At 41.6% G+C, this 16316-nt stretch overlaps 1 protein-coding gene across 1 annotated transcript in view; it reads left to right on the top strand.

Moving 5' to 3' along the window:
- The first annotated feature begins 3048 nt into the window (after window positions 1-3048).
- Window positions 3049-16316, top strand: part of SLC6A19 (solute carrier family 6 member 19) — an 83643-nt gene continuing 70375 nt past the window's right edge. The window contains exon 1 of the mRNA XM_030549372.1: window positions 3049-3250. Coding sequence (XP_030405232.1) covers window positions 3049-3250 — 202 coding nt within the window. The remainder of the gene's footprint in view (window positions 3251-16316) is intronic.

Here is a 16316-nt window from a genome sequence, read left to right as displayed (position 1 = left end):
TGATGGAATCTCCATCCTTAGAGATTTTTAAAGCCCGGCTTGACAAAGCCCTGGCTGGGATGATTTAATTGGGGTTGGTCCTGCTTTGAGCAGGGAGTTAACTAGATGATCACCTGAGGTCTCTTCCAATCCTAATCTCCTATGATTCTCACCTCAGCCTTCTTTTGGTTAGACTAAACAAGCCAAGCTCATTGAGTAGCCTCTCATAAGGTAGGTTTTCCATGCCTCAGATCATCCTAGTAGCTTTTCTGTGCATCTGTTCCAGTTTGAATTAATCTTTCAAAACATGGGAAAACAGAATTGCACTCAATACTCCAAATGAGGTCTCGCCAGTGCCTTGTACTAACATGTCCCTGTCTCTACTGGAAATATCTTGCCTGATGCACCTCAGGACTGTGTTAGCCTTTTTCATGGCCACATCATAGTCATCCTATGATCAAACAATACAGCCATATCTTTCTCCTCCTCTGTCATTTCCAACTGACAAGCCCCCAATTTATAGCAAAAATTCTTGTTGTTAATCCCTAACACTTTTGACATAAACCTTGCATTTTGCCCTATTAAATTTCATCCCATTTCTATTACTCCAGTTTACAAGGTCATCTAGATCATCTTGTATGATATTCATGTCATCCTCCATACTGGCAATACCTCCCAACTTTGTGTCATCTGCAAATTTTATTAGCATTCTCCCACTTTTTATGCCAAGGTCAGTAATAAAAATGTTAAATAAGTAATCTACAATTACTTTCTATAATTTAGGCTACTTACTTTTTGCAGTTCACTAAGTTTGGAACAGATCATTTAACTTTAGGAAACATCCCAACAGCCCTTTCTTATCTTAATCACCTGCTAATCACTCTGTTTATAAACAAAATTCTGACTCCCTGCCTCAGGGGCCCAAGCTGGGAGCAGTAGTCTCCTGTGTCCTCTGTGGAACTCATTGCATTGCATGCTTGGGCTGCCTGCCTGATGCTTGCAGTTTGGGAGGCAACGCCTCCCATACCACCTATGGACTCCATCCACCTATGGACAGACCTTGTCTTAAAAGATCCAGAGATACAAACATCTTTGTCCATATACTTTGAGGAATGGAGAGGAATTGGGGTAGAGGCAGATTAAGATTTATTGGGAACCTGGACATTAAGAACATTTGGGCCCCCCCACGCCTCATTAAAAACACAAATGTATCAAAATGCATTAATACAAAGACTCCATGCATGCCCTTAAAGTTTCACATTCCTTTTAAGAGATTACATATTATCATTTTGATTCTGTGACTTGTATCCCATCAAAAGTCCTTTTCACCACCATCTATTGAACTGAGTAGCATCTTAGGAAACTAATTACAGTGAGACTTTGCTTATCATTCCTGTCCATAGCAATGGAAAAAATGTGCTACACTTAATATACCGCAAATGTCTTTCTTTACACTTACATTTTAATAATATCACATTATGTAACCAAAATACAGACATATAAAACATGATGTCATATAAGGGTTCAGAAGGGAGGAAGGAGGATGCAGTGGATGGAGGGGCTAGGCAGGAGGAGGTTATCACAAAGAGGGAATTGGAGAATATGAAGAAGTAGCAAGGTCATGGTGTTCTGCAGGGCAGGAGGAAGACTGAGGGGTTTGCTGAGGAATGTGGAGGAAAGCTGATAAATGGGGGATTGGGGAACTTGGGTGTGGGATGAGATAGAGGAGAATGAAAGAGAATGTGGGTGCAGAAGGGGAGCTGAGAGAGGCAAGGGAGAAGGAGTGGAACTGTTCAGGGGAAGGGAGCATAGGTGAGTGCAGAGGGTAGGTGGGAGACAGGAACCTCTGGGGGGAGTAAAGAGGGAGAATGTGAGAGGCTGGCACTGAGAGGTGAGACAAGGCAGTGAGAAGAGCAGGGCTAGATAAGCCCAGGGGTTAGGGGAGAACAAGTAACATTGCCCCTCCAAGGACCAGCAGGAAGTGGGGAGCTGAATGAAAACTAGCTGGGTTCTTAGGGGCTGGGGCGTATCATTTCCTTCTCACACTTGACTGATAGCCTGAAAAGCTATCATAGTGAATCTGTGGACGTTAGTACAAGATAAAATGCAAATTTTACTTAACATATATGTACAGTGTGTTAACTTTATACTAGTATACAATAATGTTTGTCATTAGAAACACAGCATTTGAAAACAGTTATCCACAATAATAACTGGGATACCACAGTTTCACTCACAAAGAGAATAAGAAAAAACAGTGGCAACTGTCATACTTGTCGGCAAGTGTTTCTTTTTTAATGTTGAACAATCTACTATAGAATCATAAATAAGGCTAAGGAATCATTATTGACTTTAAGCCTATGAATAAAAAGGCATCTCCTTTCTTGAGACTTTATCAAGTGATGATTAGATGTAAACACGTATGAACCTGAAGGCTATGGGTTTTAAAATCACTGTGCCTCTCCTTCCTTTCTGGTCACATTGTTCAGTGATATTATCCAGCCAAATAAGAGGTAAATGTATCAGTAAAAATTCCCCTTACTGGGATTTAGAGGTAAAAATAAGGTTTTATAAATGTTCTGTAGGAACTTATGCATGACACAGACTTTCATAAAATTTATTCTTCTGGAAGAAGTCTGGAACCCACTTATTAGCTCTGAATCTGCTGGAATCATTTAACTCTATAGCTGATAGTGCTAAATGTGTATTACAACTGAGTTTGCATAGGAGGAGTGGCAAGGAGTAGTATTTCACAATCTGTTAGGTGATTAGAATTTTTAGGGCAAATTACCCCTTGAATGGCAGTAGCTGGTAATGATGTTTTGTACTAACAAAACAAAGTGTTCAATGGAGCCTTGGCAGATAAGGCATTAATAAGTACCAGAGCTGACTTGGCTAATGAAATGATTTGCTGACGCTTCTTTTCGTGACTCATCTGCACTTTCAAGTTTAGTGCCAAAGGTTCACTATATATAGCTGAAGCCACCATTAAATGCTCCCATTTTGTCCAGACTTATAACCAGCTACTTGTTCCTTTAAATCTTTTCTAGGGCAGTAATTTCAGCCAAAATGGTGAAGCTTCAGCTGCCCAACCCAGGCCTGGACAATAGGATACCTTCCCACTCAGAACTTGAAACAATTGAGGAAAAAGAGGCTGGTACAAGACCAAAATGGGATAACAAGGCTCAGTACATGCTGACCTGTATAGGGTTTTGTGTGGGATTAGGAAATGTATGGCGATTTCCTTATCTCTGCCAGAGCCATGGAGGAGGTATGTTTTTAATTATTTATTTGGGCAACAGAAGTCAGTCACTGTTATCATTTGGTGAAGCTTGTGTATATTGAATATTACATTCCATATTGCAGTAATATTGTCAATTTCTACACAAATTCTGTGTTTATTTCCATGTTCATAGCTTGTGAAATGACCATTTCATTTAGCTTTCTAAGTATATCTATTTTGGGTATATTGGTAATATTAAGAAAAATATTTTGTCTTTTGGAACCCATGCTTGATCAGATAAATTGCTTATAGGTAACAGTACAAAAGTTTTCTGTTGTTCATTTTCAAATACGTAGTATATTGGAAATAATATAAATGCAATTTCTTACTTAACACATATATTGCAGCAACATATACACAGTAACCTGTATTAAGCAAACACTCAAGAGACTGATAAAAATCACTTGCCTGATGGAGGTGGTTTTCAAATAAAAGTGATGCCAATATGTACTCAGATATTTTGAGGCAGTCTCTTAAGATAAAAAGAACAGGAGTACTTGTGGCACCTTAGAGACTAACAAATTTATTTCAGCATAAGCTTTTGTGAGCTACAGCTTACTTCTTCGGCTGCATAGAATAGCTCATGAAAGCTTATGCTGAAATAAATTTCTTAGTCTCTAATATGCCACAAGTACTCCTGTTCTTTTTGCGGATACAGACTAACATGGCTGCTACTCTGAAACCTCTCTTAAGATAAGTTATCTAGTAAGGGGACAGACAGATTTAATTGTTACTAAAATACTATAAATATAGTTTAATTTTACATTGTTAAATATATTAAATATATTTTCATATGTAGTATGTATTTTTGAACACAGAAAGTGATCCAACAAACTGCACTTCAAGGGCATGATTCTGAGAGCGGCTGAGGGAAAGCTACTGTTGCCAGTATATAACACATCTCAAGGGGTTTACAGCTTAGAGGTTTTCATTAGCTTCAGACTGGTTTGCGGTATATCTATGATGTCAGAATAAATACAAATTATGATAGTGGGGTGTAGCACCTCTACAGTTAAAGTTGAGAATAGTTTACTGTTTAACAGCCAGTTTTTCTAAGTGCTCCAAAATCCACAAGCATACTCAGATTACCTTGTAATTTGCTATATCTCCTTGATTTCAGGATAGTGGTCCAAATGTGAGGTCATTTAAACAAGAGATTCCTGAGATACAGCCCCGAGAAAATATGGATATCAATTGTTAGAGCTCCCACTTACCTCCCTTGGTTCTTGTTATGCAGACAGAAAGCAAAAGACTAGGAGTCCCAGGCAATGTGATGTTTATTGGGTTATCAAGCAACATATTCACTGTTCTGTACACCAGCAGAGCTTTCTCCCGTTTCCCCTCCTCTTTCTTAGAAGGCTCAATTATACCTTGAGTGCACATCCTTGGCAAGACCGCTTAAAATTTATAGTCATGTTCTGTTTTGGGTGGTCGTGAGTCTGGGGGCTTTGGTACCACCTCTTTTGTACCCTATTGGAGAAGTAGGGAATGAGGTTGTGTCCTGGCCAAGGCCACCTTTTTCTTGTTTTTTAGTGTTTCTCCCCCAGCCCACATCCCCTTTGCCCTTCCCAACTGGTTGCTTGACCTTATCTCAAGAAAGGAGTTGTACATTCATATATCAAAGTCCCACCATATCTAGCAACACTTTGACTCTATTCCTCATTTTTTCTCACTATACTAAAAAGAATTGATGACCAGCCTCTTTATAACAACTTTGTACATATTTGAAGATTTATCCTGGCTCCCCTCTAAACCAGAGATTCCAAAACTTTTTATTGCTGTGTGCCTCCACACCCCTGGAGGAGATTTATATTTCATGTGCACCCCCCCGCATCCCACCAATATGTGAAACTGAAGAGACATAGCCCAGCCAGCTAAAATGGCAATACCTGGGAGAGCAGGAGGCAGGAGACAGTGGTTTGTGGGTGCCTGGGAGGATGCAAGGAGTAGTGGGTTCCTGAAGATGCCTGTGAGAGGTGGGGAGACAGGGACATCTCTGATCACTGACTGCCTCCTCATGCACACCCGTCAGGAGCAGGTACCAGCTGTCCAGCTGCCTCCACCTGCTGCTAAATGGAGAAAAGCCACTTGCAGCTGGATGGGACACTCCACTTCCTCTGCACTGCTGCTTTCTGACAGCCTGAGACTACAGCTACAGCAATCCCTATCCCTCCCACCAAATGTGATACCCGTGCAGTGTGCATGCTGCCTGCCTAATCTGAATTTAAGCACACACACACACCCCAGACACACAAGCAAGGGCAAAATTTCTAGTCAAGCAAAAGCAGCAGCTTCCTAACAGCATCATCAGGCAGGGCTCACAGGATGCAGCTTACTCCATGCTGCTCACTAACCCTCTGATATCATTACACTCCCTTCTCGGAGAGTCTGCCCACAGTTTGAAAACCAATGCCCTAGACCAGGGGTTCTCAACCTTTTTCTTTCTGAGGCCCTCCTAATATGCTATAAAAACTCCATGGCCCAACTGTACCATCACAACTGGTTTTCTGCATATAAAAGCCAGGTCCGGAATTAGGGGGTAGCAAGCAGGCCAATTGCCAAGGGCCCACTCCACAGTGGGCCCTGCAAAGCTAAGTTGCTCAGGTTTCAACTTCAGCCGCAGTGGCAGGACTCAGGGCCCCAGGCTTCAGTTCTGCACAGCCAGGCTTTCGCTTTCTGCCTTGGGCTCCAGTGAGTCTAATACTGGCCCTGCTTGGAGGACCCCATGAAACCTGCTCATGGCCCTCCAGGGGGCCCTGGACCTCTGGTTGAGAACTATTGACCTAGACTAAACATGCCCAATTTTTTCAACTTCTTTTCATAGGGAGGTTTTCTAAATCTTTTATAATTTTTGATGCTTTCCTTTGGAGTCTCTCCAATTTGTTCACATCTTTCTTAGTACTCCAGTTGAGGTTTCACCAGTCTGAATAGAGTGGGACAGTTACATCCCTTGTCTTTCCTGTTAAGTTACTATTAATACATCCCTGAATGCTATTTTTATGTGTATGTATGTTTAAAATCAGGAATTCAGGAATGCTGTCCCTGGGAAATTTCACCTAAATTTGACTGAGTTACAATTTTTTTAAAAGAAATCTCACTGCTGACAGGCTCAAAAGAAGTTTGTTAGAGGCTGGAAACATTATTCTCCAAAGATTCCAGCCCCACTGAGCATTCTCCATTCCCACATAACTCCTACCTATCATCAGATTGAGCATAAGCCATTCCCACAGAGCAACTGAGCACATTACAGCCTAGGACTGCAGAGGCTGTGCAGGAATTTGCCTGCAATTGCTCCTCCTGGCACCAGAACTGAGAAAATAAAGACTGTCTCTCCTGTGGTCTCAATGCTTCCTCCAGACAAAAAAGAGAAGAGGGAAGCACCTGACTCAAGAAGGGAAGAGAGAGGCAAAAACAGGCTTCAAGAGAGAAATGGGGCAGATGAGCTATGAGGGTGGAGAGGCAGGGACACAGATAAGCAGTGTCAAGTACATGCTAGGAGACAGGGACAGAAGGGGAATGAGGAATAGGGAAAAGAAGGATCTGTGTCCATTTGGGGGAGGGATAGCTCAGTGGTTTGAGCATTGGCCACCTAACCCCAAAGTTGTGAGTTTAATCCTTAAGGAGGCCACCCAGGGATCTGGGACAAAATCAGTACTTGGTCCTGCTAGTGAAGGCAGGGGGCTGGACTCAATGACATTTCAGGGTCCTTTCCAGTTCTATGAAATAGGTATATCTCCATATTATATTCTATTATAGACTCCTCTCCATAACCTAGAATCAAACCTAGAATTCCCAAGCTTCAGATTTCTCTGCTGTAAGCAAATAGCTGTGACACCCTGTTATAACCTTAGTCCCAGATTTGGACCTTAGCGTCCAAATATGGGGGTTAGCATGAAAACCTCCAAGCTTAATTACCAGCCTGGACTGGTACTTGCTGCCACCACCCAAAAAATTAGAGTGTTTTGGGGCACTCTGGTCCCCCTGAAAACCTTCCCTGGGGACCCCAAGACCCAAATCCCTTGAGTCTCACAACAAAGGGAAATAATCTTTTTCCCTCCCCGCCTCCAGGTGCTCCTGGAGAGATATCAGACACAAGCTCTGTGAAACTACACAGAGTGACTCCCCCTCTCTGTTCCCAATCCTGGAAACAAAAAGAACTTTCCTATTCCCCCAGAGGGAATGCAAAATCAGGCTAGCAAATCCAACCCACACAGAGATCTCCCCTGATTTCTTCCTCCCACCAATTCCCTGGTGAGTACAGATTCAATTTCCCTGAAGTAAAGAAAAACTCCAACAGGTCTTAAAGAAAGCTTTATAAAAAAAAGAAAGAAAAAAATACAAATGGTCTCTCTGTATTAAGATGACGAATACAGGGTCAATTGCTTAAAAGAATATTGAATAAACAGCCTTATTCCAAAAGAATACAAATCAAAGCACTCCAGCACTTATATCATGCAAATACCAAAGAAAAGAAACCATATAACTACTATCTGATCTCTTTGTCCTTACACTTAAAACAGAAGATTAGAAAACAGAACTACTTCTCCAAAGCTCAGAGAAAGCAGGCAGCCAGAAAACAAAGACCTCAGACACAAACTTCCCTCACCCAAAGTTGAAAAAATCCGGTTTCCTGATGGTCCTCTGGTCAGGTGTTTCAGGTGAAAGAGACATTAACCCTTAGCTATCTGTTTATGACACACCCCGTTGGTAAAAAGGTTTTCCTCTCCCTCTAGTGGCTTGATCCACACAAAGATTATTATTCAATCAGTTGCTCCATTAGCTCAAGTAATAGAATCTGTAGCTCTAAAGGTGCCTAATCTCTTTATAACCTGTGGGGACATATGGTTCAGTGTGATGGAATATATTTTTTCAGTAGGCTTTTCAAAAATAATAGGAAATTAAACTAAAAAGAAAAAATGCATTAAAAGAAGTTAAGGTTACAAGGTCAAGAATTAGGACATACTTTGCTGCTTTAAGTCAGCAGAGGGGTGCATATCATCTTCAGTTACATGCTAACATATTTTTTCCCACAGGACTCCTAACTCATTCAGTGCACAGGCTAGATTATGTTCTTAGAATGAATCAGGGTTGTGTCATGAACAAGGTGGTTGTTGCAGAAGTTGGAAGGTGTGTAATAAATGAGGCTGGGGATTGTAGGAAGAGAAAGGATGGTATCATGGTTAAGGCATTTGTCTGCTGCCCTGAAGAACTAGATTCTAGCTCTGTCTCTGCCACAGAGTTCCAATGCAATACTGGTCAAGTCACATGAAACAAGATTTTCACAGCTGGCCATTGACTCATTTTCTGAGTGTATTACATGAGGCACCTAGCACCTGATTTGCTGAGCATTCTTAATTGCAACTAAGTCAACTGGAACTGTGCTTTGAACATATAAAATATCATAAAAATGCTAAGTATGCTGAAAAATCTGCACATTTTTTAAGGTCCAGATTTTTAAAGATATCTGAAGATAAAGATAGGCACTTTTGAAAATCCCAATGTGCCTAACTCTAATTGAAATCAAGCTACATAAATGCTGTAAAAATCAGCTCAAGGTCTCTCAGTTTGGGCATCCAAAATTTGTGGGCACATAGCAATTTTGATCTTAATCTCTGTGCCTCTTTTTCTTATCTGTAACATGGAGATAATACCAACTTTCTGCCCCCAATGGAGTGTTGTGAAGATAAATTTATTAACAGGACCAGCAAACAGAGTAGTTTTGTGAGGGAGTTCTCCAGGTGAAGGAGGAGAAACTATGTGATCCTTGTCTGAGTTTGTCTGTTTGTTACTGTGCTTACTATGTACTTGTTTGATTGAAGATTATAGTGTGGTCTGATCTGGGGGCTGTGTGCTGAGCCAAGGAGCCTGCTAGGCAAGGCTGAGAGCTTACTAACGAGGCTCTAGTCTGCTATCCCTTGATCCTTAACCTCTTTAGGATCCCTTGACAAGGAAGAGAGGCTAACTCAGAGAAAACATGGATTTAGAAAGCCAGTTCTTAAGTGATCAGCAGAGCTGGCAAACAGGAGTTATGCAAAGCAGTTCTCTGGATGAAGGAGGAGAATATGTGATCCTTGGGGTGAGTTTATCTGTTAGCTAGCTGTTACCACTCAAGAAAGGAGTCAGCGTGCATAGTTCTCTGAAAACATCCACTCAATGTGGAGCAGCAGTCAAAAAAGTAAACAGAATGTTAGATAATAAGACAGAAAATATCATAATACCACTGTACAAATCCATGCACACCCTCACCTTGAATACTGTGTGCAGTGTTGGTCACCTCATCTCAAAAAAGATATTTTAGAATTTGAAAAAGTACAGAGAAGGGCAACAAAAATTATTAAGGGTATGGAACAACTTCCATACAGGGCAAGAATAAGAAAACTGAGACTGTTCATCTTAGAAAAGATAAAACTAAGGGGTGATAGAGGTCTATAAATGACACATGGTGTGGAGAAAGTGAACAAGGAAGCGTATTTTACCCTTTCACCTAACTCAGGGGTCACATGATAAAAGGCAGCAGGTTTAAAACAAAAGGAAGTACTACTTCACCCAACTCACAGTCAATCTGGGGAACTCATTGCCAGGCCAAAAGTATAACTGGGTTCAAAAAATAAATAGATAGGTTAATGGAGGATAGGTCCATCAATGGATCTTAGCTAAGAGAGTCAGGAACACAAACCCATAGAGTGTCCCTAAACCTGTAACTGACAGAAGCAGGGACTGGATGACAGGGGATGGATCACTCAAAATTGCCTTGTTCTGTTTATTCCCTCTGATGTATGTGACATTGGCAAAAATCAGAAGAGAGGATACAGGGCTAGATAGAATATTGGTCTGTGCCAGTATGACAATGCTTTTGTTTTTATGTTTGTAAGGCAGTAAGGTACGATAGAGCCATGAGAAAAATGAATAATTCTGTATTCAGTGCAGGGTTTGGTTGGGGTGTGATAAATAAGGGTCACACATTGAACAATGAGGTTAAAAAAAATGTACAGTTAGCCATGCAGTCCACCCAATGCACTGAATGAGACTGGAATCCCATGAAAAATATCACATTATTAAAAATTGTATCATAATTCATATACACAGAGAGACAGAATCAAGGTTACATGGGTAATCTTAATTATTTGTTTAACATTTCCTAACTTCTGAGTTGTTGACTTTGCAACTTCAATGTCTTAACTTTTTTTTAATATAATTATACATATAAAGTGGGATTTTCATAAGTCAAGATTCACTATTGATTTCAGTGTGAACAGAGCTAGGCCAATGCTGAGCACTTTTAAAAATCCTATCAATAAATTACGTTTATTCCATTCAACTCTGAGTTATACATGGATCAAAAAACGTGGGATCACGTTTTTGTGGCATCCAGCTCTGCTGGGACCAGTTATGGTTCTCTGATTCTCTGTCCCAGACAGAGCAGAATCTAGGCTGTTATAATATGCACCTGTTATTTGTAGTTCCTATGGGATCATATAGCAGCTGGATATTGCCAGAACATACTGCTCTCTGGATGCTGCCTCTGCTCACCCTTCTTCATCCTCAGTATGTCACCTGCATTAGAGATTATGGGGAGGGAAGTGTAGATGGCAGCTGTACCTGCTTCATTCTGGCAAGGGATTCTCTCAAACTAGGGCTATGTCTAGCTAGGAGTTTTGACAGACTCAGTTTGTTTTGTGCTACCTGAGCAATATGAAGGGACTAGAGTAGAGTATGATTTTTGGATTGTAATGAAATAGGGACTCTTAAAATCTAAATTCATTATATTAACTTGAAATAAGAATCAATATTTGAAGCTGATGGAGAACTTTTATCTTCCAGGTATTTGACTAGGATAAAACTTAAATTTAGACTTGTTTGAGGGTTTCTCTCTCCTACACACAATGCCATGGCTGACCCTTTTTAAGGGCCAAACACTAAAACAGAAATTAGTGGTAATTGTTTTTCTTTTTCATTGGCCTTGTTTGTAGTTTCTTTTTTGAAAGTGGAATATTTACTGTGGCACAGTGGAATGACATTGTTTAACAGCTTGTATCCTTTTAAAAAACTATTAAAAATTCCAGCGTGACTATAAAATATACACATCACTATGAGCACAGTGTAATGATTAGGAAATTTACACTGGCAGTTCAGCTAGCATAATTAGAATGATATTTACTTTCATTTGGTAGATATTTCTGACATTAGACCTTTTAAGGTTAATCTTTATTGGGAAATATGCCATTTAATTGACTGTGACAAACATTCGTGTTTCATCCATGACAGAGCACTGTGAAAAACAGGATGTAATGTTTAAGCGACAACCCTAGTAAAATGTCCTAAATACACAATTACCATAAATCTACAGCAAACCTTGCTACTCTGTGGTACAGAACTTGTTGATTGTTGTGCCACTGTTATCAGATTGACTGTGGTTTTGTCAGAGATGATAATAGTCAATATGCTGCAGTTCCTCAGCTGGAACCAGTGGAGCTCAACCGCAGCTCATGCTAACACTCTAAAAACTTTTTAGACTACATTTTGCATATGTTTATTGGAAATTAAGTGAAGGCAACACAATGTTTTCCATTTTCCATTAGAAATCAAATTATTCAATTAAGTTAGATTTCTAAATCTACTTAAATGAAAAGGAATAATAATCCAGATGTCATCAAAACCAATGTTACAGTATTGAATTATAACACTGAAACAGGGATTAAAGTCCAGTTCCTCATCAAGGACTTTATGCTGTAAAGATTTCAAAGTGCAAATCCAATCTACTTATATATACACACACACACATGCATGCATATAAATAAATAAATAAATAAATAAATAAATAACCAGGTTATTTGTCTGCTGTGCACATCTATAAAAGGGAGAGGCTTTAAATTATTCCCGTTTTACCTCCCACACAGAAGCTATGCACAGCATAGTCCCCGTACTCCTAACTACAAAATTTCCCAGAATGGAGAGAAACAGGTATAGGGTTTTACCTGAATTTGGACTTCAAGACTGAATCCTAGTTCAATAAAGAAAAGCAATTATTGCCAGGACTGGAAATGGCCAATTACTATGTTGCTTTTAAAATATAATTATATTAATATTCATATAGCTAAATATATTGAGAGTTATTTATTCTCAAACACTGATACAGCAAACTTTATATTTCATTTTTTTAAACCAGTGTCTATACATTTAGTTTGGAAGATTTACAATTTTGCATTTAAGAACTATTACACAAGAGAATTCCATTTGTAATCCTATTATCTTTCTAATGTAAATAATGTATACAATGGTTTCTTCTTAGAGTGTTGGTCCCTATGTGTGTCCTAAGAGCTGGAATCCCTTTCACTACACTCACACCCAATGTGACCATAATCACAGATGTATCTCTCATAGGCTGGGGAGCCCACGGGACAATCACATGGAACATGGCATGTAGTCTCCTTGGGAGGCCAGGATGCACATCAATTTCCTGGAAATAAGGGCAGTCCGACTTGCCTGCAAGGCATTCCTTCCACTCATACAATCCCAACATGTCCAGATAACACTCGAGAACATAATCACCATGTTCTATATAAACAAACAAGAAGGAGCAATTCTCTGAATAGAAGTGGTCAATTTATGGAACTGGTAAACCCAGAACTACATCACACTCCCAGCAAAGTACTTCCCAACTGTGCAAAACTCCCTGCAGACAATCTCAGCAGGCACTTCTCCACATACCATAAGTGGCAGATACACTTTATTCAGTGAGGAATGCCTTCCTGGGCCCTGCTTTCCAGACAGATGAACAAGAAGTTTGATCTATACTGCTACAGAGCAGCACTAGGATGGGATTCCACGGATGATGCCCTTCTGCTGATTTAGTTGGGGACTAGGTCCTGCTTTGAGCAGGGGGCTGGACTAGATGACCTCCTGAGGTCCCTTCCAACCCTGCTAATCAATGATTCTATGATTCTATTCTGGACAGACCACTTGAGGAACACCTTTACTCCCATTCCACTTCTACTAGAGATTCTACAAAAGATTTGTCATGACAAAACACAAGTCATTCTGATTGCACCCAATTAGCTCATATAATTCTGGTTCTTCTTCTAGTGATTGTGCATATCGATTCCAATTAGGGGTGTGCGCGCCACATATACAGTCATCGGAAAGTTTTTTCCCTAGCAGCACCCATTGGGACAGCTGTGGAGCCCCCTGGAGTGGTGCCTTCATGGCGCTCAATATATGATCCTGCCGACCTGGCGCCTCCTCAGTTCCTTCTTACCGCTAGTGATGGTCATTGGAAGTGTGGCATCCTGCTCAGCAAGTTCTACCATGGTGCAGCAGATCCTGGTTCTGGCACTGGTCCCAATGCTGCTCAATGACCCCATGCAGCTCCAGATCATGGTACCACTCCAGCCTCATGGCACCACTCTCCGGCATCAAGACACCGCTCCCCAGTGCAGCACCGCTCACTGGATCAGCTCCATTAAGCACCACCCTGGCCTTCACAGTCCCGATCCTGGTCTTCGGATTCAGAGGCGAAATCTAGATACTCAGAGTGGGGCTGACCATGGAGTCAGGCCATGGACGCTCTGAGGTGGGGGCAGGGCCGTGGCCTGTGCAGTGACAGGGACCAGCACAGTGGCTATTTTTGACCCCGTTGGCATACCACCAGGAGCACGGCGCCCCGTCTAAAGGCTCCCTATTGGCCACCTCTGAACCACGAGTGCTGGAGGCCTCTGTCAGTCGCCCCACCCCTAGGGGTGCCAAGGAGGTGCTGTGCTCCTGCCTCCCCATGAAATCAACTCCAACTCCAGTTTCTGAGCAGGACCCTGGTCTACCTGGTCCAGCCAGCAAGACAGGATGAGAAGTTCCTGATGAGCAGGAGGGACAGGAGGACCCTGTTCTCCCTTTAGCCTCCTCCTCCTCCTCCTCCTCCCTAGATGAGTCTGTTGCGTGCACTTCTATCTCTGGACCACCCCCGATAGACAGCCATGTCCTCCAGGCCCTCCTTTGCAGGGTGGCACGCAACATGGTTCTGTAGGCCAAGGAGGTGGTGGAGTCAGAAGACCCGGTGGTTGACATTTTGGCCCCAGAAGGTCCTTCGAGGGTGGCTCTGCCTCTCATCAAAACCATTTAGGCCAATGCCAAGACCATCTGGCAGACCCTGGCCTCCATCTCTCCCACTGCCAAGGGTGCTGAATACCTCTTATGCACCTGCAGCCTTGTTCCTTGGCGGTTGTGGCAGTAAATGAGGAGAACCAGGGGCAACAAGCCCTAGTGCCTAAGTCCAAGGATGCCAAATGCCTGGACTTGTTTGGACATAAGTTGTACTTGACGGGGGTGCAACAGCTCAGGATTGCCAATCAGCAGGCAATTCTGAGCTGGTATATAATGCGGTCTTGGGATGCATCAGATGAGGTATTTCCAGTAGAGATAAGGAGGTGTTATACAAGGTACTGGCGACACCTCTGGAATATTGTGTGCAGTTCTGGTCTCCCATGTTTAAGAAGAATGAATTCAAACTGGAACAGGTACAGAGAAGGGCTACTAGGATGATCTGGGGAATGGAAAACCTACCTTATGAGAGGATACTCAAAAAGCTTGGCTTGTTTAGCCTAACCCAAAGAAGGCTGAGGGGAGATATGATTGCTCTCTATAAATATATCAGAGGAATAAATAACAGGGAGGGAGAGGAATTATTTAAGCTTAGTACCAATGTGGATACAAGTACAAATGGATATAAATGGGCCATCAGGAAGTTTAGACTTGAAATTAGACAAAGGTTTTTAACCATGAGAGGAGTGAAGTTCTGGAACAGCCTTCCAAGGGGAGCAGAGGGGACAAAAGAAATATCTAGCTTCAAGATTATGCTTGATAAGTTTATGGAGGGAATGGTATAATGGGATAGCCTAATTTTGGCAATTAATTGATCTTTGACTATTAGTGGTAAATATGCCCAATGGCCTGTGATGGAATGTTAGATGGGGTGGGATCTGAGTTACTATAGAGAATTATTTCCTGGGTGTCTGGCTGGTGGGTCTTGCCCACATGCTCAGGGTTTAACTGATTGCCATATTTGGGGTCGGGAAGGAATTTTCCTCTAGGGCAGATTGGCAGAGACCCTGGAGGTTTTTTGACTTCCTCTGCAGCATGGGATACGGGTCACTTGCTGGAGGCTTCTCTGAATCTTGAAGTCTTTAAACCACCGATTTGAGGACTTCAATAACTCAGATATAGGTTAGGGGTTTGTTACAGGAGAGGGTGGGTGAGATTCTGTAGCCTGCGTTGTGCCATAATGATCATAATGGTCCATTCTGACCTTAAAGTCTATGATTCTTCTGAGCCCACATTTCTCCAGCTTACTTATGAGAATTTCATGTCAAAAGCCTTGCTAAAGTTCAAGTATATTATGTCCACATTCCCCCTAGCCACCAAACCAGTTATCTTGTCAAAGAAGGAAATCAAGCTGGCTTGTCATGATTTTTTCTTGGTAAATCCTTGCTGGCTGCTAGTGACCACCCCTTCATCCTCCAGGTATTTGCAAACTGAATGTTTCATACATTGCTTGTGTAGATTCCTGGGTATCAAGGACAAGCTGATTGTTCTGTAGTTCCCTGATTCTTTCTTTTCCCCCTTTTAAAGATGGGCACTACATTAGCCCTTTCCCAGTCTTCCAGGACCTCCCCTTTCCTCCATGAGTATATTAATGTTATTGTCAGTGGCTCAGAGATTTCTTCAGCTAATTCCTTCAGTACCCATGGGGTGAGTAGCCAGATTACCCAGAAGATCTCTGACATATTCTTTACTTATCCAGAACTGCATCCCTTTTCCTTTATTGTCCATGATAATTTCACTAGTTGTCAAGTCACATGTTATTTTCTGTATGAAGACTGAAGCAAAGTAGGCCTTGAGCAACTCTGCCTTCTTATCATCTTCTACAGTCAGCTCACCTTCCCCACACTATCCCTGATCTTTCTTTTTTGTCTGACATATTTGTAAAACCCCTTCTTGTTGTCTCCATAATTTCTTTCCAGAAAGAGAAGGTGCTTCAGTGAAATTCTTCACTTTTGAAGAAAAA

This window comes from Gopherus evgoodei, chromosome 2 (assembly GCF_007399415.2).
Source record: "Gopherus evgoodei ecotype Sinaloan lineage chromosome 2, rGopEvg1_v1.p, whole genome shotgun sequence".
Taxonomy (NCBI): domain Eukaryota; kingdom Metazoa; phylum Chordata; order Testudines; family Testudinidae; genus Gopherus; species Gopherus evgoodei.
Note: the sequence above shows the minus strand (reverse complement) of the source record. Positions and strands in the feature narration are given on the sequence as shown.